The sequence below is a fragment of the Polyodon spathula genome, unplaced genomic scaffold, assembly GCF_017654505.1.
Source record: "Polyodon spathula isolate WHYD16114869_AA unplaced genomic scaffold, ASM1765450v1 scaffolds_718, whole genome shotgun sequence".
In the NCBI taxonomy this organism is placed as follows: Eukaryota; Metazoa; Chordata; class Actinopteri; order Acipenseriformes; family Polyodontidae; genus Polyodon; species Polyodon spathula.
In genome coordinates this window covers 789-24943 of record NW_024472207.1, presented here as the reverse complement: position 1 = coordinate 24943, position 24155 = coordinate 789, and the positions used below count along the sequence as shown (strand labels likewise).

Sequence of the window (24155 nt, the reverse complement as noted above, 5' to 3'; positions counted from 1 at the left end):
ATAGGCTGAATCATCTTGCTATCCTTACAGTAAGTAGCAGGGTTCCAAAAAATATAGCGATACATGCCCCCACGTGCTGCTACGATTTAAATAACACACCTGTAAATCTATGTTACACTTATAACTTTAAAATCTGTTTCAAAGCTCTTTTCGAAATGCCTGCTCTAGTGCACTGATAGTGTCAGGATTATTGCCCACATTGTCAGACAGGTAACACAGCAGTAACGATCCATGATGTGGTACGGGACAGAAAAGCCAGAGCACTTTTTTAAAAAATGTATTTTTTTTTTTTTTTTAAATCGCTCCTCTCAAACCCCAGTGCACTAGAGCGGACATTTTGAAAAGAGCTTTGAAACAGACTTTTAAGTTCTAAAGCGTAAAGAAGTGTTCAGGATGTAATCAATGAAACAATGAAAAGAATAATGACAGCTACATTATTTAAACAGTTGTAGCAGCACGTGGGTATATTTATCGGAACTCTGCTACTAGATAGATCTAGATGTAAATAAGATTGCTGACAATTTCGTCCAGTCATCTACAGTGAGATGTAATGTCTTTAAATTGGGAGTGAAGACTGTGTGTGTACGCGAGTACATTCATTATTGTAGTAATTCATAGTTATTAAAAATCAGAGCTCTAGCGCCCACCCTCCCTGGCAAATTTCCTATCACTCACTAGAATTTCTCCAGTTATTACAGACTTGACCAGTTCAGCATCGATGTGCTTCGATGCAGCAGCTGCCCTCCACAGTCGATGAGTAACAGTATGTGTTTGAGTGGCAGTGTAATGACTTTGTCATGTCTGCACACCAGTGCCAGAGCTTTGGTATTAGTTAACTCCCAGACTACTGGCCTTGAAATCAATCCAGAGGTAAAACCAGCAAAAGTAACTCAAGCAGACCACAATGCCAGCCAATGCTTTCATCAGTGTTGTGAGCTCAGCTGTGCACGTAGTGGTGTTTTTACACTTCAGAAATAAAACCACTCTTATTTACCACCTCTTCCCATCTACAGTAGGTGTACCGGTAATACTAGGTGGTATTCACACCTAATTCTATACATAATGTACCACCACTAAAAGGGGAAACTGTTTAACATAGGCATATACAGCCACAGGGCCCCGATACACACACTGTAGTCTGGGTGTAGCAAATTTATTTAAGAAAATGATTCTTAACATAATTAAGAAATAATAATTATTCATTTTATACTAGTCTGGAGCTGCAATGTGCATCACATTCTCATGGGCTGCTTCTTCCTGGAATTTCAAATTCCACACACACCCCTATCACAAAATAGATATCAAAACAGTATCTATGGATTTGTTTGTTGGTAAGGCTTATTATTAATTTGACTTGCTGTTGAACCAGTCTTTCAAATACAGATACCGTTCGATATTCCTACATTTGAATGGGTTACTAAAAACTCATAACACGAAGAAGGCATGTCTACTGAAAACGTACTGGTCACTTTACCCAAGAATCGAAGTGTTCTGACATTGTGGATGTAAAGTAAGAGACAATGAAACCTATTGCTTTCCCGTCCGGCCCTCACTGTCTCCCAGCCTGGCGAAGCATGCAGCTGTAGCTTTGTTCTGATTGGTTAACATGTTGCAGTAAGTCCCCGGATCCATGGTGCTATTCGGTGGCACAGACATCCATCAGCAATATGTTATATATTGCTATTCATAAATACTTCTCAATTGTCCTTGTGTTAATATGCTGCCCTGTGTTGGGCTTCTAGTATTTCACTTGCCCAGGCACCTGGGCATTCACTCCACTATAGTCCAGCATATACATGGGCCACTGCTGTGAAAAAAAAGAAACACAAGTCACTTGTCAAAAGCATTTAACCTCTGCAGTCACTATGGCAAGAACCTTTCAAGACAAACATGTTAAAAAGGTAAATTATTAAACTTTCAGTAACTTTGCAAAAAGACAAGCCTGCTATGACTAAATTACATACAGTCAATTCAGATTAAAACGAACTCGGATCAGATGAATTTCCTGATAGTATGAACTGTCTAAACTTAGCAGTCGCTTATCGTAAATTACTTCTAATAATACCAATTCACTTAACATGACTTTCCTGTGAGCGTGAATTATTTTGGCCCTCCCATGGAAAATAAAAGTGAATAAAGCCAAAGCTAAACGTCCCGGTGTGTAAAGGATACAGGGAAATATTTCATCTTGCATCCAGATTAGCGTCTCTGTACTGCGTGTTAGTGCTGACTGGGGACTGCAGATCCTATGATGCATTTCGAGTTACCATAGTGCTCATGTAAAAACGTGCACTATCCTTTCATACAAGAAAAGGAAAGATGTTGCTGCAGATTTCAACATTCCCACAAACACTGCCAACCATTCTAAAGAAACAGCATACAGTAAGAGCAGCAAGTTGTAGGTGCAAGTCCTCAGCATTTCTAATTTGATCAATACCTTAATGCCTGTGATCAGAATGGGACGTGCAGGTTTTAATGCAGTTCATTTAAAAAAAAACATAAAAAAACACAGTAGCCCCGGGGGACTGAGTAAAAGCTGAAAACCATCAATGAGAGGAGATTTTTCATCTCTGTGTAACGTCAATAAAACTCACAGCATGCATTTGGCTTTAGATCACTGACAATAGGAATTATAAAGACACACTGTCTTAAACTGGTATTAGCGAGAATTGACTGCAGTTTGTGTTGCCTGGCTCTTCTGTACAGTGGTTAAGACGCTTGCTTGTTGTGTGTGCGCGTGCTTGCCAGGTCGCTCCCAGCCTCAACTTTGTTATCTTGGTACTGTAACGGATTCCGTCCCGTTGTAGAGAGATGAGGTTAAACGCTCTACCCCATGAATGCAGACGAACCTGGCTCTTTTGTACAGTGGTTAAGATGCTCGCTTGTCCATATAAGATAACTGCTGTCCTTACCATCACAGGAATCTGATTGGCTGCCGTGCTTGACTCCACCCCCGAGGAAGCGGGCACATTGCCTCCACCTGGAAGCCTCTTCCGTTTACGCTTGTGGGCCGAGCCTTCATTCGCTGTCATGGAAACAAGAAATAAAAAAATAAAAATTACAATTACACCTCCCCAAAAAGTAACGAGTTGAGTGAACTAAAAGTATTAACAAATCACATTCCCAGATGTTAATTAAAAAAAAAACAAACAAACAAAAAAAAACGTATTGTAATCTTTTTTAGGATGTTGTTAATAAAGACAGCACCAGTCTACAAAAGCTTTATGAACAGCACTATTTATTGAATCCATCAAAACAAGCCTAAAAAACAGCCCTGGGGTTAAAGCTTTGTGAACAGGGCCCTACACGACTACATGGGAGCTGATACTTTTGTGATTCTTTATCTACCAAACTCTTTGAAATGTATCTCACCTGTTTTGGGTGCTTGTGTGCAAATTTCTGCAAAAGGCCTGTGAACCAAACAGAATAAACATTAGGCATTGTATTGTAGTCTCTGCAGGAACCCTTCTGGTCCACATGCACACGTGAAAGACTGCCCCATATCAACATTACCCAAATCTCATCCTTTTCCATGGGTGAAAATGGCTACAACAGACAGACAACTTGGAACTTCAAATTTGTGTTATTGCATAGTTCAGATATTATGTGCCAATGACAGTCTGTACATTTGCTTAGTGTGGTTTGAATGGTCTGTGTTCTAACCAGGCAAATAAAACTTGTTGGAATTGTAATCGACCGAGTCATCGCTGCTACCAAACAAGTACCATGGACTCCACATTGCGTAGATAAAGTCATAACAACAATTAAGTCAGTGTAGTTTCAGTGCAGTACGAGATATGCCTGTTAAATATGGTTTACTGCCAGTACAAGTGTGGCTTTCTGTCCTACAGTATTAACTCTGACATTGAGTCATAAAACTGGGAAATGAATTAATTACTTGCCAGATTTAAAAAAAATAAAAATTGACATTTAAGAAATTCATAACTATATAACACTCAGTAGAGCTACATTTAGAAAATACTAAAAGAAACAAAATATATGTAATGGCAAACATTTCCACTGGAAGTCTTTTTTTCAATTTCTTCAATGTGAAAAGTCTGTTATTTCATTTGTTTTTCTAGACATTTAAGACAAGAGATAGTTCCACTAGAACCCACAACTACAGTGTGTGTATGTAACTCGGAATCAATGTTTGGCCTGTTTTGTAGTTGCTTAGCTACAGTTTGCCCTGTCTGTGGATGGAGGGGGTGCCCCCTGGTGGCTGTTTCCACTTACTGTAGCTGGATCTTGACGAGCATCTTGACCTGCTCCCTGTGTTGCAGGATCTTCTCCAGACGGGTGATGTCATACGTGTTGGGGTTCCGGAAGGGGATCTCCTCTGGCAGTCCTGACACCTCAATGGAGTCAGGACTGCCCCGGATCAGCTTGTAGGGAACCAAGACTGGCCGGTCCAGTCCTAGAGCCTCACCTGAGCGAGGAGAGGGGGAACACAGGGGGTCAGATTAGTTGCAATCAGGTTAGCTGTCCCAGTAAAAGTTTCACTGCAATGCAGTTCCACGTACAGTAGGTTTCTACCACTGTTAAAACACATATGCCACACATACATATATACAGTGGAACCTCAGAGGAGATCTCAGAGGGAGTCCTTATACTACATTGCAGTTGCTTTATTAATGCTGGGGCAATATAAATGAACACATATGTCAGGTAGATGAGTAACACTAAAGTATGGTACTGCACCTCTACTGATTGGAAAACACTATTTGGCAATTCACAAAACAGTCTATGCAAAAGTAATACTTTCATTTATTTATTTGTCTGTTAACCCGAGACAGGAACCACCAGAAGATATCGTGGACACAAACACAGACTGGCTTGGAGGGCAGCGGAAGAATCTGCTTCCAGCTTTTTAACAGGAAGTCATTATCATAATCCCTTGTTTTGTTTTATTTAACATGGTTAAACCGCGCAGCTACGTGAAGTGACAGCATGTAAAAAGTGAAACCGAGTTCCCAAACATCTTTTCTTTTTTTCCTCTCTGCAGATGAATCCATTCTGTCCTGCTAGAGCTGAATTTAATGTTTTAGACACACAATGAAATGTGGACTGATCCGTTTCCATCTGTACCGTTCAGCTGGTAGCAGCCTGTGTAAATGACACATGCCAGAGGCCCATCGGTTAATAGAGGGAATTGTATCTTACAAGATCGGCTATGACAGGTTCAACTATATTATGAACCACTTGCACATCCACAACAACTATAAAACACACTGTAACAGACAGTGTCAACTATACATATTACATTATTATAAATCATATTAATTCAAAGAAAATAAGACAATGCATAGTTAATGCCACTATCCATATCTTTAAATCGGGTGTTTTGATTGGCCGAGACATTATTAAACACATTATTTTTGTTTAAAACAAAAACGAATTGCTATGCTGCATTAATATTAAATAAACTCACCGTATCTTTCATTGAAGAGCTCCTTCACCTGCTCACGCAGAATCACCTTCTCTCCCATCCGGTTTACCTCTTCATCTTCTGTGAGGAAAAAGAAACGAGGAACACTTCTAGTTACATATGGAGCACCACATCCAACAGGTGTTAACTCAGAAGTCTGTTTTCAAACATCTTTTGTAGTCAGAAAGTTTGTACCTGCAGCTGAAACCACTGTGGACAATTTAAACAAACTGGTAAGCCAACCATATGTGGTTTCTGAAGAAGCAGAGGTCACAGAAGGCCAATTATAGTGTAATGTAGTAAACATGTACCCAGGAATCCTATTCCATTGTGACCATGATTGTGGGACACTGTTTTTAATAACTCGTGTGCACATACACTGAGGCACTGGCAGGATACAAGATGTGTCGACAACAGTACTCACCGCTTATGGAAGCGTAGGCCTTTTTTAACAAGGTGATTCTCCTCGGAGCTGCGGGAAAGAGGAAAGTGATTAGTGAAGAAATAAACAATTAATACTTTTGATTCAGGGGCTTAAATGAAGTATTAAGTGGTTTCCTCTTCATTTTAGACATTTAATTGGCATTGTCTCCATTCAGAAAAACTAAAATGACGATTTGGAGTAAGTAACTGAGAGTCTAGCCCATAGACTTATATAAAACCCTCCATCCCTTGTTCTTTAATGCGTACAGCATTTCTTTCAGCACATTATCTAGTCAGCCCGGCACACAGAGGGCAGCTGCTTCTGTTCACAAATGTAAAAAATGGCTTCCTACCGGGTTTTGGGATAAGTCCTTGGAAAGGCCTGTTGAAGAGATACACAGAAGATAGGTCAAGATAAGCAGCCAATAAATGTTGATCATAACATTATTAGAGCGTAAACAGCTTCACACAGCATTTGAATGCATGGTGGTTGCAATCTGGGCTCTGTTGCTCCAGTGTTATAATTTTCCTCTATCAGTTTTCACCTGCTTTGAGCTTGTCTGGAGAATCCTAACAGCCTTCCTCATTCCTTTCTCCATTCCCCTAAGAATGATTGTGCTTCACATATATAATTTTTTTTTTTTTTATCTCCATTTACTTATTTTCTCCCCATTTTCTCTCCAATGTAGAATGTCCAATTCCTATAACCCTTAATTGCAAAACAGCTCAAAAGAACTGAAGGACCCCTGACTGTATGACTCGCCCTGCACACCACAGGTCGTGCCTTTACCAGGCGAGTCACTTGGGGTACTTTAAATGAGCCTGCTCTTCTGAGCTGGTGTGCATCACAGCTGCACAGCCCCATGGCGCCCCCTACCTGGTGATGGTGAAGTGGATCTTGTCAGCGACAGACAGGATTCGCTCCAGGTTCTGGGAGCCGAAGGTACAGGGTTTCCTGAAGGGGATCCCAGGGGGCAGGCCCTCGATGATCACCGAGCCCGGGTTGCTCTTTATCCGCTTGTAGGGGACCTGAACCGGGTACTTAATACCCAGAGCCTCACCTGGGCCACGGGCAAATTCAAAAACACACCTGTTAGAACTAAATGAACTCCAGATTTTTATTCATGACACTAGACTGTTGCCTGTGTAACAGGCAGTGTTGTGGGATTCTGTCCCTGTCAGTGAGATGAGAGGAGGTTAAAAGCTCTACAATCAAGAATGCAGATGAGTCCGGCTCTTTTGCATTGCGGTTAAGATGCTTGCTTGTGTGCGGGGTTCGTGCTCAGCCTCGGCCCTGTTACACTTGCTAAGAACATAAGAACATAAAAAAGTTTACAAACGAGAGGAAGCCATTCGGCCCATCTTGCTCGTTTGGTTATTAGTAGCTTATTGATCCCAGAATCTCATCAAGCAGCTTCTTGAAGGATCCTAGGGTGTCAGCTTCAACAACATTACTGGTGAGTTGGTTCCAGACCCTCACAATTCTCTGTGTAAAAAAGTGCCTCCTATTTTCTGTTCTGAATGCCCCTTTGTCTAATCTCCATTTGTGACCCCTGGTCCTTGTTTCTTTTTTCAGGTCAAAAAAGTCCCTTGGGTCGACATTGTCAATACCTTTTAAAATTTTGAATGCTTGAATTAGGTCGCCGCGTAGTCTTCTTTGTTCAAGAGTGAACAGATTCAATTCTTTTAGCCTGTCTGCATATGACATGCCTTTTAAGCCCAGAATAATTCTGGTCGCTCTTCTTTGCACTCTTTCTAGAGCAGCAATATCTTTTTTATAGCGAGGTGACCAGAACTGCACACAATATTCAAGATGAGGTCTTACTAGTGCATTGTACAGTTTTAACATTACTTCTCTTGATTTAAATTCAACACTTTTCACAATGTATCCGAGCATCTTGTTAGCCTTTTTTATAGCTTCCCCACACTGTCTAGATGAAGACATTTCTGAGTCAACACAAACTCCTAGGTCTTTTTCATAGATTCCTTCTCCAATTTCAGTATCTCTCATATGATATTTATAATGTATATTTTTATTTCCTGCGTGCAGTACGTTAACAGTTTCATGAATATCAAACTTTGACAAAACATTTTTTGAACTCCTCAAAGTTTTGTTTTGTGAACAGATATTGGATTTGAACCAGAAAGTACTTTTACTATCCGTGGAAATATCTGCATAAATGCCATTAATGCAGAGAAGTGTGCAATGCTGTGTGAAACTGCTTCCAGCAGGTATGGGATCACTGTGCAGTGACCGGGCTCCAGCTGCACCACTGAAGTGAAACGGAGCTAGCAGCAGCAGCAATGTTTACTTGTATAGTGTTGTCTCACCTGTATATTCCAACATAGAAAACACAAGCAAAGACCAATGTATATATAATTCCCTTGTTCAGTCAGAGCACTGGCCCCACCCCTCTCCTCACCGTATTTCCTGTTGAAGAGGTCCTGCACCTGCTCTCTCAGATTGTTGGCCAAGTCGATCCTGGAGAGCTTCGCTTCCAAACTGTCTGCCGATCGAAACACAAGGGAACCCCGGCATTACTGAGGAGCCCAAACAAGAGGGGGGCTGCTATGCATTGTATAAAAGATACATTAACCTAACTGGGTTATACTGAACTGCAATTCTTAAAGACTAAGCTACTAAACCAGTCTCCAACTGTACTTAAACTAAAAATACGATCAAATAAAGCAGACCCTGGTACTGATGTGAAACACCCACTGGAAATGACTTTGTATCAGATTGTAGTAGATGGAAACTATGTCACATTAAATTTAGATATACTGTATAAATTATAATTTTTTAACTATATGTTATACAAAAATAATAGAGTCACCACCTCTTACAGCGGGCGCGTTTGTGTGAACGTGATTCACCGGCAGTAAGCGACAGACGGTATAAACTCCCACACAACAACGATGGGAATAGCGGTTAAAAATCTTTATTAAAGATACGCATTACACTAATAAAAAAAAAAACATTAAACCTATGAACGTATAAAAGGTAAGTGCAAAAAAGTAATGCCAGTGCAGAAATATACAGAACAGGCAGGCTACATTACTGCAGATTGTTTCCAGCCAAGAACTCTGTGATACGCATCTGGACGGTCTGTTTTTGCAAGTATGGGTCGGCAGACTTTGTCAGCGTTTTCTAAAAAATCCCAATTCAGCTTTATATCCGGATGCCACTCCACAGCGTTAAAAACACGCATGCTTCCGTCATCGGTGTCTGTTTCAGGCAGAGCGTCCTGGTCGCCAAGGTGACACAGCTGAGGATTCTTCCTCTGACATCCCCTCTGGTGTTGCCAGAGTTTCAGTTTCGGTTGTATTTGTCAGCACTCTCCTCCTCAACTACAGAAAACCCTGCTTTTTTTAAGCAATGTTGCACTGTTTGCTGACTGACAGAGTTTCAAGCACGCTTTAGCAAGCACACAGCATTCACAGAGAAATGTTATCTGTTATTTCATGCTGGTGCTCATCTCTTTCCAGCCGTGCTTGCTGTTGCTGTCAGTACTGTTTTTTCAGACTGTAAACCCGACACTGTGTACAGGGATTAAATAGCCAAGGTACAATACAGGGGTAATCGCTCAGTAACGAGGTGCAAACAGCTGATTGATCGATCTGTCAAGCTTTTCCTACAGTAAAGTGCTGCCTTTTTTATTGAAATCTATGTGAATGGCAAGGTAAAACCAGGTCAAAACAGCTGACTGGTGGGTTAGTAAGAGCGATTACTACATTATAAGCAGTGCGTTTGCTATTTAAATCTCTGTGAATGATACACGACAAGATCCAAACAGCTGAGTTTGCCTGAAATATCCGGCATGCTTAACATGGTATAAACAGTGCCTTTGTTATTGAAATCAATGAGAATAGCAAACGCTATTTGCCCGATATAAACGGCTGCCCGAAATAACCCTGGATGGTGTAAGTGATGGATAGTGTATATAGTACAAGGTGAGGTGTAAGATACAAGCTGATTTTCACAAGGTCAGGGCGGCCAGTAAGCAATCTGACTTGTGGAGTGGATATTGGCTTGTACCGTACAGTGCCTTATACTATATTCTATACGTTTCCTTTCTGATTGCCTTTCACAGGAGCTCTTGTAAAGTTTGTGACAGTGTGCAGCCCATAAAAACCTATCCTATCTGACCATGCAGGAACCGATTTGATTGGGAGATGTTCTGAAATGTCTCAGTCAATTGGATTTAATGGAGGCAGGTTACAAATACAGGCATCTGCAACGGCTCATCTTATTTCCAGCAAACCTATAGTTTCTATAGTTCAATTTTTCTCAAAACGTTGCTTTCCTGCAGGGTGTGTTAAACTATACTTACCCGAGTACCCAGGTCTCTTTGCTGCAGCTTGTAATTCATCCATTCCAGAGTCCTTGGAGTGCAGTTCCACACCTGCAGAGAAAGATAAAACAGCTGCGTTACCACATTGCATGGAGGACAAATACAATCGCAGGTCTGTGTGCGGATCTGTGTGTAAAGGTGATAAGCCGACAGATTTGTGGAGCAGTTTCTCTTAGCTTTCAGCGAGGAAACTTTAACTACACTTGCAAGTATGATCCTTGCAAACATCACCAAAAGTCAAGCAGACATCAAGTCAACCTTCAAATCAGTGGCAGCCACCAACAGCATACAAGCCAGGTAAATATAAAGCTGTCTTTACAGTCAGTGTCATTCTTTTACAGTGTCAATGCTGTGATCCATGAACAGACAGGTGTCTTCTTCATCATCACCCTATCCTGAGAAGCAGTTCTCTACTTGTTTAAATGTCACTCACCTGGGTTGCTGGGGGGTTGATGAGCGTCAAGCTTCAAGCCTTCAGTTAGCAGCTCTGGTCTGGAAAAGAATAAAAGGGGTTCAGAGAGACAGATCCCCAAAACTTCCTACAGAATCTCAGACTGATCTTAAAGCCTTCTGACAGCGCGCTGCCACCCCAAATGTTACCCATTTACATGTTTCCTAAACGATTTTACCCCCAGACAAGATTTCTACCAAGACTGGTACAACATGCACTGTGATCTTTTGAAGAAATGTCCGCAGGCCAGCAGGGGTGGTTGAAGAGAGTGACCCTGCCCGGGGGCAGGGAGGGTCACCGAGCTTGCTCACCGCTTGATGTGGAATCGCACGTGGTCGCTGGCGGACAGGATCTTGCGCAGCTTGGAGATGCCGAAGCAGTTGGGCCGGCGGAATGCCATGCCATCAGGGAGGCCCGTCACAGACAGGTCCTCGGGGTACGTCTGGAACTTGGAGTAGGGAACCCGGGCGGGCTCAGGGAGACCCAGGGCCTCCGCTGGGGAACAAGGGAGATGCAATTACTGAATTTTACACAAACTAAAAATGATGTCCAACTTTTAAAGACATTCTTCTTTCACCATCAGTGAATTATGTCAAGAATGTCAAGAACTAATTTACTGTAACAAATGTGATTAAATCAGGTAACACTTTTGTATTGTGTAGTACAAGGTGATATGCCCATGAGCGTCTGTGCATGAGGGAATATTAGCACAAGCAGAAATGAACAGAACAAGGCTGAAAGTCAAGGTCCATGACAGTTGAATGGAATTCAACGGAGAATAAAGCAGTGCTGCTAAGCAAGCATTTTGCACGTGGAGCGGCTGTGCTGGACTACTCACCATACTTGGCATTAAAAAGGCTTTCCACCTGCTTCCTTAGGTGCAGAATAATCTCTCCCAGGTCCTCTGGAATGAGAAAGCATGACTGGAATTAGTCGGGATCAATCATCTGTAACTGGTACTAAGGATCCGATTTTGTTGCTGGAATTACACAGCTGTGCACTAGATCACACTGGCTGATCTAGCTTGGGTTACATAGGTCTATGACAGGCAGTCAGAACAAAGGAGCAGCTCCTGCTGACAAACACTTTCATCAAGATTGGGTAAGCAGCTCTCTAGATACAGTTCTGATTCTCTCAAAAACTTGTGCAAAAGACTTTTCAAACCAAATTTCATCAAAATAGATAAGGGTTTTTCTAAACGCTGGTATAAACTGCAATATGATTACTGGTCACCACAGTCATGTGTTGAAGGTAATTTGCTTGTTTTTTATACTTTAATAATGCTGATATTTAAAAAAATAATGCTATAGATGAAAATGTGCCGCTGCTTTCTGGTATCTAATGACTTCTGAAGTAAAAAAAGAACAAAAAAAAAACACAACAACAACAACTGAAGAACCAAAGCAAAGGATGCGGGCCAGTGATAATCGATTTTTAAAGTCTTGGTTTAATATCAGCTCGAGTTTGTGTGATTTCTCACCTTCGGTAGTCCTCTGTGTAACTGGGGGAGTGTGATCATCTCCTGTTCCTTCATCTGAAACTGAGAAGGAAGCTCGTTACAGAAACTCAGAGCAAACTGACAGAGATACGAGTGAATAGACAGCATAGGGAAGACACCACGACAACTACACACAACACTGTGCGAACACACCACGACAACTACGCACAACACTGTGAACACACCACACTGTACGAATACACCACGACAATTACACACAACACTGTGCGAACACACCGCGACAGCTACACACAACACTGTGTGAACACACCACACTGTACGAATACACCGCGACAATTACACACAACACTGTGCGAACACACCGCGACAGCTACACACAACACTGTACGAATACACCACAACAACTACACACAACACTGTAGTGTAAGAATACACTACAACTATACACAATACTCTATTGTCTGGAATTAAAAAACACACTAAGTTACAAACAGAAGTCTATTAATCATCTAGTTTATCATAGCTGATTGATGCCAGAACCACATCCAGGCATCTCTTGAAAGATCCCAGTGAATCACTGGCAAACAAAATGGCTTGGCAACCCATTCAATAAAAACAATGACTGCAGTTATTATACACAGATTACAAACACTTACATTCTTACAAGAAAAAAAACAAACAGCTCCAGCAAGGCTGGATTATAGAGAGTGTGCCCAAAACCAGAACCCCTTGATTTTAACAGCAGGAATGTGATAAATTATGTGATAAAAATTATTCGATTAAAAAAATGTTTCTGATTAGACACCAGCATTCTTAAATGGTTTGCCGTTACTGTAATTAAACTGATGAATGTTGTAGATTTATTTAAATGAACCGCACTAGAATATAATCAGCCGCATTATAATTGCGTCCTAATCCATTTGAAAGAAAAATTATTTTCAGTGCGTCTTTTAAAAAGTGGCCGGTAGTCTGTTCTGAAATGCCCACACTCATTCACAAATTGGTGAACAACACAACAAAAATAAAACAAAGAACACCGCCTTTCATTGTGGAAGAGACAGCAAACGAAAGAAGGTAGAATTGAAGTGTACACATTGAGCATATATACATATTGAGCATTTTGGAAAGTAACCAAAAACAATAATTTCATACAGTAAATAAAAAGCAAAAGACCCTTAAAAAAAACCTGATTTACATAAAACTTGAAAATAGCTCAATATAAGCAATAGAAGCCCTACTTCTAACAAACAGAAGTACACCCTACTGTACAAGACACTGTATACAAACTATGGCATATTGAAATTTAGGGGAAGTGTCTGGATAACTGTGGTGCCACTGTAAGCAGTGTTGATGCACTCTGCAATGTACCTCCCTAAAACAATGAGGCTGACTGCAGGCAGACTCTGCCAGGCTTGGTCCTGTGCTACTGCTGTTCCAGATGGAGGTGCTGCTGCTTGGAGATGAGAAGGTTGCGACTGCCTGTGCTTTGTTCTGGAACACGGCTAGTGTCCAGGGTAAAGGTCGTGATTACCTGCATTCTGTTCTGGAACACGGCTAGTGTCCAGGGTAAAGGTCGTGATTATTACCTGCATTCTGTTCTGGAACACAGCTAGTGTCCAGGGTGGAACACGGCTAATGTCCAGGGTAAAGGTCGTGATTATTACCTGTGTTCTGTTCTGGAACACAGCTAGTGTCCAGGGTAAAGGTCGTGATTACCTGCGTTCTGTTCTGGAACACGGCTAGTGTCCAGGGTAAAGGTCGTGATTACCTGCGTTCTGTTCTGGAACACGGCTGGTCTCCAGAGTAACGAGGTCAGGGCCGGACTCGCTCACTTCTTCAGAAGAGGCGGACACGTCTGGGAAAGGAAACGGAAAGATTTCGGGTTGTCAACATGGAAAGGGTTTAAACCAGTTGTTCTTAAACCACTGACCACCTGGATTTTTGTTTTGATCTTGGCAGACCACACAGTAAACAGTATAGCGGACTGAAAAATAAGCACATGAACCATTACAGTACAAAGAATAACCGTAGACAACTTTCTTTGTTTTAATGAGACGGGTGGGCCTATTTCTATGAGCAAATTGAGTTTTAAAAGAATGGTTCTAGTTATTTTTCTAAGCAAATTTACAGAGAGGGGGAAAAAAATGAATCGTTTTATTTTTAAATTGAAAATTACAGCAGAAATTGATCTGTGTGAATTAATAATCTGTGAAGTACAATACAGCCATGAGGTACCAGCACAGTCAGAGCTGTGACTCTCCAGCTATAATCTTTATTTATAAAATGAATGTTTGCATGCTGCACTCTGATTGGCTGTTGAGGACTGTTAACCATGCAGTTATATAGTACTGTACAAAGCACAGAGAAACTTATTTTTGCTGAAGCACAGTTCAATTAATACATGATCAATACACAACATACTAAACAATATAATATACACATTGTTGTGAGAGGTCTTCTCAAGTTTTAAAAATGAGTTTTCGTCACATTTGATCTTTTCGGAGGCATGACAGTGGACAAGCGGCTCGAATTACAAGAAAAAACAAAAAGCACGAGACACAAAGATTAAACAAGTCAACAACTTCATGAAATCAAAAAAAATGCTTTGGCAGCAGCTTATTAGTTTGTGAAACAAAGAAATGGTAATCGACTTAAAAACAGTTTGTCCTGAAAATCTAAAACGGTCTGTTACGATAGGGTATGCTTCAGTGCGTAATTCGGCTGGTAAAGAGCACTCAATTGTGTTGTGTTAGCCTCTGTGCTGGTCTCAATCGCTTCAGAAACAGTGCTGACATAAACCGCAATGATAGCCTGTTAGTGACCAAGCATTAAGCGGTAGTAATGCGTGGACAGTGAACTGTGTCTTTGCCTCCTTTTCTGTATCTTTTCACTATCAACAAAAATACATGATTGGCATTTATAAATGCTAGGTCAGCAACAAGGCTAACATTGCGGGTTATACCAGCTCTGTTTATGGAAAGATTGAGAGCAGCGCAGTGGCTTCATTCATTTTATAATTACAATAAATGGAAATGTTGAAAACCTCCAGTTTAATGTTTCCAACAAATATGACCTTGCTTGTCTCCAAAGCGGAAGGATATATAATAATTTATTTAATTTTTTTACAAATAAAAACACTTCACTTTTTATTGTATCTCTTTTATACGCAGGATAACACTCTGGGCTTGTGCGTGTTTCTTCACTGCCTCCAACGCAACTACAGCAGTAGGTTAATGCAACACAACGCACGCCCTGTTGTGTGTTATCCTCCCCTACTTAAAAGCTGCTGTGCCGAGTGCATGTGAGCGCAATACACAAACTCTCCAGTAAAGAATACATTTTAGACACTCCACAACTATGTATGACGGAGAGTTTAGACCTATTTAAACTTGGAGATATTCTCCGTGTATGCACGTTCTTCCTGCTTCTGTAGATTAGTTCTTCAGGGCTCAATTTCTGGGGTTGCAATGGGATCTATAAACTGTGCTGCTGCTTCCTTTCTGTAATTATGCAACCTTTCCGCAGACCACAGATTGAGAACCGCTAGTTTAAACAAAAGATTAGAAGATACAGTGTGATAGAGATCACACACAAATCAACAAAGGAATTCGGTTCTCAACTTGTACTCGGGTGCTTTTGCCAGGAGAATTTGTTTTCCGATTAAGGCTGTACTTTCTTCACGGTAGATCACAGATTTCACAATTTCTGTGAAATGTACCCATTGTAATACGTAATTCCTGTGAAAATTCCCATTTTTCAAAGAATACTGTAATATACAGATTTTTTAGCACAAATACAGCAGAGGTTTGCCTTATTGACACACTACCGTTTGCACTGCATTTAGGAATCAGATAGTCTGTTTAGTTTGCTCCCGGTAAATGACTGAACACACTGCACAGAGCTGCACGATTTCTTTAAAATGTCTTCAACAAAAAAGACACCTGCATCAAAAGATCCGAAATATTTCTGCTAAAGATCTGCACATTTCACGTGTCTTATTTTTACATTTATTTGTTTTTTTTTTGTTTGACAATTCACTGATGATGAAACAAATTTTTAAAAGGTGGACATAAACAGAATATTGTACAAATTTAGCATTTACAATATTTCAGGTAAGCATTTAAATGTTTAGGAACATTTGTTGTACAATAACTCTGCTGTAATAAATATTAGGTTTAAACCATGAAATATCTATTTCTAGACTGTGGAATAAGCCATTTTTTACCGTGAATAAAAAACAGCCCCACTTGTGATCTGTGTCATGTATCCAGTTCCTTCTCCTCCTGCTGCAATGCCAGTGCTCTGAAACGAGGGCTGGATGTGGAAACACAGCACAGGCTCCCAACAGGAAGCAGGACCTGGACACAATGTTTCAAACAGAAATGCTCTTTGTCCTGGCTCACAAGTAAAATCTGAGAACGGTATTCCTGAGAGGATTCGTGGTGTATGAATAAAATATCAGGGTTACGATGCTGTTTAGAAATATATTGCTGTGATACAGAGAGCAGGGGACAGAGCGAAGGTGTAAACACTGCACTGGGTTCTGGAACACAGTGCCAACACAGGCCTCTCAGTGCTACAGGCTGGAGCCCAGCTCACCAGGGACTGTGACCTGAATGATGTCTTCATCCACAGGCTCGGCTTTAATCTTCTTTACAGGGCCTGCTTCTCCCCACGCCCCTGGAAACAGACAGGTACTTTATACAGTGACACACACGCCATACAGTTTACAATATCCAGTGTGCAGGATGAAGTATCTGTTATTATCAATCACGAAGCCACTCTCAATCAAAATGTCACATTTCAGTACATCTTGTTTTGTCCCAAGTGTCAAGTTCAATACACTACTAACTGACATTAAAAAAGAGAGGCTTTAACTACAGTGTGCATTGTGTTCTTTCAAATTAAAACATCCTTCATAATTAAGGCTGTAGATTTCACGGTTATCATAGATTTCACAATTTTCGTGAAATTTACCCATTGCTGGTTTAGTTTGCTTCTGGTAAATGACTGAAAACACTGCATAGAGCTGCACCATTTCTTTAGAATGTCTTCACTGAAAAAGACGCCCAAATATTTCTTTAAAAATATAAGTATAAGACAGGGATATTTCATGCATCTCTTGTTATTTTTCCTTTTTTTCCTGTACATATTAACATATATAACCCATATATACAAACCAGAAGTGATCAAATCTTACTAAATGTGTCTTCCACAGTTCCTTTCATAGTTCCAATGTGAACCTGTTTGTCGTGACTTAACCAGCAGATGTGATATAACAAACTCAAAATCAGTTTGACAGAACAGATAATATTGTGCAGTAAATGAAAATCCCTTATCATTTGCATTGTGCTGTACATTTAAATACAATTCCACTAATAACTAATGTTTCTAACAAATTCTGAGTTCCATCGAACAACCGAGACGGTTACTTTTGAACAATTTACGCTGTGCCACGTGCCTATTAAACAGAGACTGCACCTGTGAGAAGCGGAGAATGAATCAAAAAGCAGGAATCTCTGGGCTGAACACCGACAGCTGGCAATTATGAATGAGCAGCCTGCCAAAACATTGAGGCCTTCCCAAAACATTGTACAGGATCATCCTGCTCAGCTTTGAAACGGTTTTTAGAATCCGAGGAATTTAAAAGTCAAGGATGATGTTTTAATGTTTTTTTACTTTAAATGATCCCAAAACAGCAGATAAACTGGCACAGCAAACGTACCTGCTTCACAGTCTTGTGTAGGACTGACACAGGAACTGGTACATCTGCAAAAACAACATGAACCGTCAGTTTAACAAAGTACAAAACGCATATTAGTAGCATGCATCCCCTGCCATGACTGTAAATACTAAACTAGAGCCACCACTGCCATGAACAGGCTGACCACCGTGACCTGGAGTCACTAAATGCACATGTAAAAATGAAAGAGTGACTTGCTGTATAGCTGAATGACACATGGCCAGACAGATGTGCAGATTTGCCAATTTTCTCCTAATTTGTGAAACTCTCTTGTGCTAAAGAATGTCCTTACCAAGTTTCATCACAATTGGATAAGTGATTCTCAAAAGATATGTAAAACTCAGGTGTGCTTGCGACTAATGTATGAGCTTTTTAGACATTCCAACAGTTCACTTCAACGCAATGAATAATATTCCGGCTGCTGTCCTGTGATGTCAATGGGAGCCTATGTGATGTTTGTTTATCCAAACTGTACTGTGTTATTTTATGGCAGAATGACAATTGATCTGGAATCCCAATACAAGTTAATGGCAGAGCAATTGCACTTGTCATATCTTCTTCATGAACGCCATTGAGTTTCCCTACCTGCTATTGTGTGTGTTCACAGCCAGGTCAAGCGCAGTCTCTGCAGAGATGTCTTCCAAGGGAGAGCCAGCGTCCTGCAGCCCTGCCTCCTTCGAAGCCTTGCCCCCTGCTTTATAAACTCAAAACAACCTTCAATCAGATCACACAGCGACGCATTCACTGCGTTAGCTCCCTGTTCTACAGCTCTGTTCAGACATAAACAAAGACAGCACCAGGATCCTGGCCAGTCCTTGGCATTTATTAAATACCACGTTACACCATAAACACATAAAGCCACACGATGCAGGCTGAACGCAACAAGTTTTTGATTTTAGTTCCGAGCATACAACAAAAAGAATGATAAAAACAAGACAATTTATTCCAATCAGTATTTAATAATTACCTGTAAAAATCCTCTCGTCGAACATCCTGCAGATAAGAGACAGAGTCGTTAGCTTGCTTGTGTGAATGAATACATGCAGCCGGCAGGATCATTCCTCAGAAGTACAGCTAATACTCTTTTTAGCAATAGCCCTTCCAAGACAAATAAACAAAGACGACAGAAAATGATCCATGTTGGGATGCAGCCCATTCCTTTTAGATTGACAGGGGTACTGTTTAGGTCAGGGACTATGTTTAATGTGAGCTGTGTTTTTATTTTTTATTTTTTTATTTTTTTATAAAATGTAGTCGTTGCCAATGATTTTACCCCAGTTTTCTCCCCAATTTGGAATCGGCAAATGTTTTTAATAATCCCGGTTCACCGCTGCAACTCCCTGGTGACTCAGGGAACGGCGGCTGACACACACGTCTTCCGAAACGTTTCCCTGCCAAGCCATCTTTATTTGCACTGCAGATCCACAGTGAAGTCATTATACCTATAGTGCCGGAAGACAACACAGATCTGAGTGGCTCCACTGCAGACCCGCAGGCACCCTATCAGCCACAGGGGTTGCTGGTGCGCGGTGAACCGTGGATTGCCTGCCGACCTAAGCCCTACCTACCCGGGTGGCTCTCGGCCAATTGTGCGCTGCCCCCTGGGAACTCCCAGTCACAGATCGGCAATGACATAGCCTGGATTCGAACTAGCGATCTCCAGGCTATAGGGCGCATCCTATGAGCTGTGTTTAAACTTCAAAACCATAGTGTCTCGCCATCATGTTCAACTTCACATTGCAAAATGATTTCTGGTTGAATGTTTAATACATTCATCCATAGTTTAGGACAAGACAAACTATTGATGCCTCAAGTGGAGCTAAAAAATACACCAGCAAGAAACACCACAACAGAACAATTGTGCCATTTCCAACATCCACTGGGGATGTTTTTAAAATTCAGAAGTTTGAAGCACCCCTGGAGCCTCAATAGAGCGCTCAAACATCTCTCTTCTACACTAGTACATCAGAGTGTGCACCCATCTCCTTGGGGCGCAGTGTTGCAGGGGGACAGGTTAATGGTTACACTCTGGTGTACCAGCTGCACTTGAACCTCAACAGAGCCTGCAGAGGTGCACCAGCAGAGTTTTAAAAAGTCACCAGGATGTGATGACTGAAACAAAGTGCGATACAAACAATAAGATAACTGGGTACCCTTAACGAGTTTCTCTGACTGTACCGGTAGGAATCATCGCTGTGCAGATTAATGTTCACCCCTGTGGATCTGTACATCGCAGTTTACCGTTTCACAACGAAGCGGATAGCGTGCCTCTCCTCCAGGATGCGTTTGAGTTTGGGGACCCCGTAGGTGCAGGGCCGCTTGAAGGGGATTTTGTCAGGGATGCCGATGATCTCCACTGCCTCGGGGTCGCACGCGATCTTCCTGTATGGCACGGGGACCATGTGATCCAACCCAAGAGCCTCTGCTGCAAATCACACAGCAGACAGCATCAGCTGCCATGTTCACAAGCGACAACGGCATTGTTACTGCACTTTACATTTAGAAACAGGGATGTCAAAGCCCGGGAGGCAAGGGTATCTTAATCTGGCTTCCAAAGGCCGAAGAAACAACTACCAAATACATGACAGATGCAAGCGAGGGCCATACATTCTCACCTGATCGGTTTAATATAGTACATGTTGGGTACATTTAATGTTTTTCCACTAGTTTTCTTTTACCGCCTAGCAGAGATTAATGTTCCTCTAAAATAAGTAAAAAAAACACAACAATAAAAGGCATTTCATTTCTAGCCAGTAAATCAAATACATTTTCTATCCAGTTTTAATGTGACCTCACAGAAACAAACCACTATCAATCTAGGAGGACTAAAGACAACCTCCATTCCCGCTGTCAAGCAAATTGTCTCCTTTCACTGGCTGAACCAAAGCTACTGAACCCTGTTGGACAGGCCCAGACCTAACCAGGAGGGGTAGCTGAAGGGCAAGAAGATGAACTGTCTCACCCTAACCCTGCGGGAGCACAAATGCAGCTCTTCCCTGTGGGCCCCCAGCAACTCAGCGCAGCCAGGATTCGAAATAGCAAACTCACCCAGCACAATGCCTTTAATGAATACTCCACTCACCCAGCACACAGTAGTGTAGTATCCAGTAAAGACACTCACCACCACGGCCCTTAAATCGAACAGGAGTGTCTGAAGCATTTTTACAATTTTCACACAGTACTTCCTACACAAATGGAATGGTAAAGAAGAATTGGAGATAATAACCCCAGCTAGCACACCCATGTCTAATTTCCATTTGCTTACCATATCTGCTGTTGAATAGTATCTGCACGCATTCCCGTAGTGTGTTAATATCCTCCGTTTCCATGATAAACGGGTCCCATTTATCTGCCAAAGAAAAGAAAATCAGATGCAGAGAAGGGCACAATACGAAAGAGCTGGAACAGAGCGAGCATTTCTATTATAATAGGAAGCAATTTGAGAAAATGGATCCTGGGAATGAGAATGTGTTCCATATAATCTGACGTAAGATACCCACAAATCAAACTCAATCTAGAGAATCACTGAAAACAGTTAATGTGTCAAGAATGAAGCCAATATCTTAGTGTCTTTCATTGGACATTAGTTTCAATTCCCGATTTAAACATGTTTAAATCTGTCTTTATTTCAACATATTACACTAAGTCAGGTTGTACTTTACCATTTTTACAATAAGTAAAACATCAGATGCTTTACATTTAACATACTTCTCCCCCGATGTTTCTAAGTGTGAAATGTCTGGCTAGAAGTTCTTTGCATTGCTTATTCAGGTAATGTTGAACAGGCTCTTCAGTCAGTCTGCTTGGCTCTGACCAGCTGCCCACAGAAGCATGCAGTGGTGCTCACCTGTTTTCTCGTGCACCATGGAGAACAGGAGCCGCTTGGAGATGTGCACTCCCTGGGAGGTCTGACCAAACTCCCCTGGGATCCCCAATCTGTCACCTGAAAAAAGAGAGCAAATACTATGATAGGGCCAGTGCTCGAAATGGGCAGGCACTTCGATATTAGAAATGAAGGAGCATTTTCAACTAAATTTAGAGAGCAACTCTAAAATGTTGCAGTTACCTCACCTAATGTATTCCTGTTTGTTATTCACAATATCTCTATATATCATTTTCTGTGCAAGTGACATCCAAAAGACTCTCAAATATGTCTTGAAACTAAACATAAAAATACATTATTAGTTGTTTAAATTATATAGGAGTTAACATAATATATGCATTATCTATGAGTTTTTAGATCTCACATTTTCCTATATGAAATATGTTATTAATGGTATATTAGTTTTTTGTGGCTACTCTTTGCAATGCTGCATCTTCACAGGAACACAGAGTTGCTTCTGAAGGTTCTAGTTCTTGTACTGCAAGACTGTGTTCCTTCATGCAAACCTGTGCAGTAGAATACACTCAACCGGAAGAGTAGCATTAAAACATCTCCAAGGGACACATTTTCATCACAGATAAAACACCATTATTACTATTACGAGAAAAACTTAATTAAAAAGTGAAATTCACCTTCACCACGATGTGTGCGTCTTTCGTGTAGGAACATGAGAGACATACGCGATGACAGTAAAGCTTGCCTGTTTTACTTGAACTATTTCAGGACAAGCGTCAAGAAGACTGATTTGAAAGCTTTGGTTGTCACATGCTCAGATTAATAGGTTCAATAAAAAAGGCCAAGATTGTAGCCCCTAGTGGATTAGATCCTTTACCGTTGTCTGTGCAGTCCTTGGCTGGCCTGGTACTCTCCCCTGCCTGGGCCCAGCTGCTCTGGAGCTCCTTCCCCAGAGCTCCAGGGAGAGAGGTGGGGGGTGGCAGCTCTTGCTTGGCCTCGGCAGGAAGCGGGATCCCATACAGGAAGCTGGAGAGCATGACGCTGCTGGACGGCACCTCCTGATTGGATGGTTTGGCAGTGTGGTTGTGCAGGCACTTGTTGCCGGACGAGGTGCGGTTCAGTTCCAAGGATGGCTTCGAATCGCGAGGGGGTGGCTCCTCAAGAGGCCTGAGGAGAGAGAGAGAGAGAGAGAGAGAGGGGAGAGAGGTCTTTTGTTGTTATTAAAGACGTCACAGATATGCATGTGAAATATAGAGAATCAGTGTGTTTCTACAGTACAGTGTGTGCAGTGTCAGGTTATTTATTCAAAGTGCTTTCCACATGCACAATGTTGTACACATGTAGACTCGTCAACATTAAAGCCGTTGTGTATCATAAAACAGCACTGTAATGGCGGGCTTCTCTGATTGGTTATAACCATTCTCACTATGTTGAAGCTCTGAGGAAACGAAATGCTGAGAGTTTTGGGCTCACCTCTTGACGACGAAGCGGAGGCGATTGCTTTGCTCCAGGATCTTCATTAAGGTTTTGGTGTCGTACTCGGAGGGCTTCCTCAACGACACCCCCTCAGGCAGGCCGAGGACCCCCAGCGAGCCAGGCTCCTTCAGCACCCGCTCGTAAGGCACAGGCACTAAGCTGCTCTTCCCAACAGCCTCACCTGCACACAAGCAGCACAGCAGCATTACCGGCAGATACAAGGCACTCCAGCTCAGGAGGAACCAGGGTGGCTGCTCATAGTTGGAACTAAGCATCATAACATATGATAGAGTTAAAATATATATTCATTAATATATATAATACAGTCAGCACTCGGATATCTGTTACCCAGATACACGTCAGTCGCGTTTTACCGCCCTTATATTAATAAAATCAATCCCCATTATAAACACGGAATGCGATTTCTGACTCCATCACCAGTTTTCTGATACAAAGCCCATCTCTTCAGTGTTACAATGCACTTGCTTATCCGTCACAGCCCACAGTTTTGTTTTCTTTTCTTTCCTCGCACGCCAAACCCGTCTGTCTGTATTGTGCAGTTACACAGCGCTTCCTCCAGTTTCACATGCAGCAAAAACAAAGCGAACGAGACAAGCTGCGGTAATGTAACAGTTAGTCATTGACAGTTTTAGATGCTGTGATGCATATTTTTTTAAGTGTGATCTTTAGCTGTTTTTATGCATTTTCATTTGCCAGTTAACAGCGACATTAGGGCCTTATCGAGCACTGTATTCTGCAATTCTGAATACTGACTATGGATACTGGAAACTGGTATTTTTTTTAATCTTTTGCTAAATTGCATTGCCTTTTACGTTGTATGCAGGTCTGTGCATGGATAACATGCAGATTTCATTTTCCTGTTGGGTCGTTAATGGGGAATTTTACATACTGCTACAATACGCAGAAGATTTAAAAGTATGTACTATATTACAGTCCACGTGTCGGGTCTTTTGGCAAGTGATAT

General features: G+C 41.5%; 1 protein-coding gene across 1 annotated transcript; it reads right to left on the bottom strand.

Annotated features, from left to right (window-relative positions):
* Positions 1-291: 291 nt before the first annotated feature.
* On the bottom strand, positions 292-23445 carry LOC121308462 (general transcription factor II-I repeat domain-containing protein 1-like). Its single transcript, XM_041240877.1, has 24 exons — positions 23168-23445; positions 22572-22861; positions 21704-21799; positions 21122-21205; positions 20098-20281; positions 18824-18849; positions 18442-18550; positions 17839-17882; positions 16713-16793; positions 13882-13968; positions 12135-12194; positions 11493-11558; positions 10966-11149; positions 10637-10695; positions 10183-10254; positions 8275-8358; positions 6729-6912; positions 6205-6233; positions 5853-5900; positions 5432-5509; positions 4237-4429; positions 3373-3410; positions 2913-3025; positions 292-1807 (listed from the first exon to the last, which is right to left on the bottom strand). Exons 1-24 carry the CDS (start codon positions 23443-23445, stop codon positions 1739-1741), a joined length of 2556 nt encoding a protein of 851 aa, XP_041096811.1. The 3' UTR covers positions 292-1738.
* Positions 23446-24155: the final 710 nt, after the last annotated feature.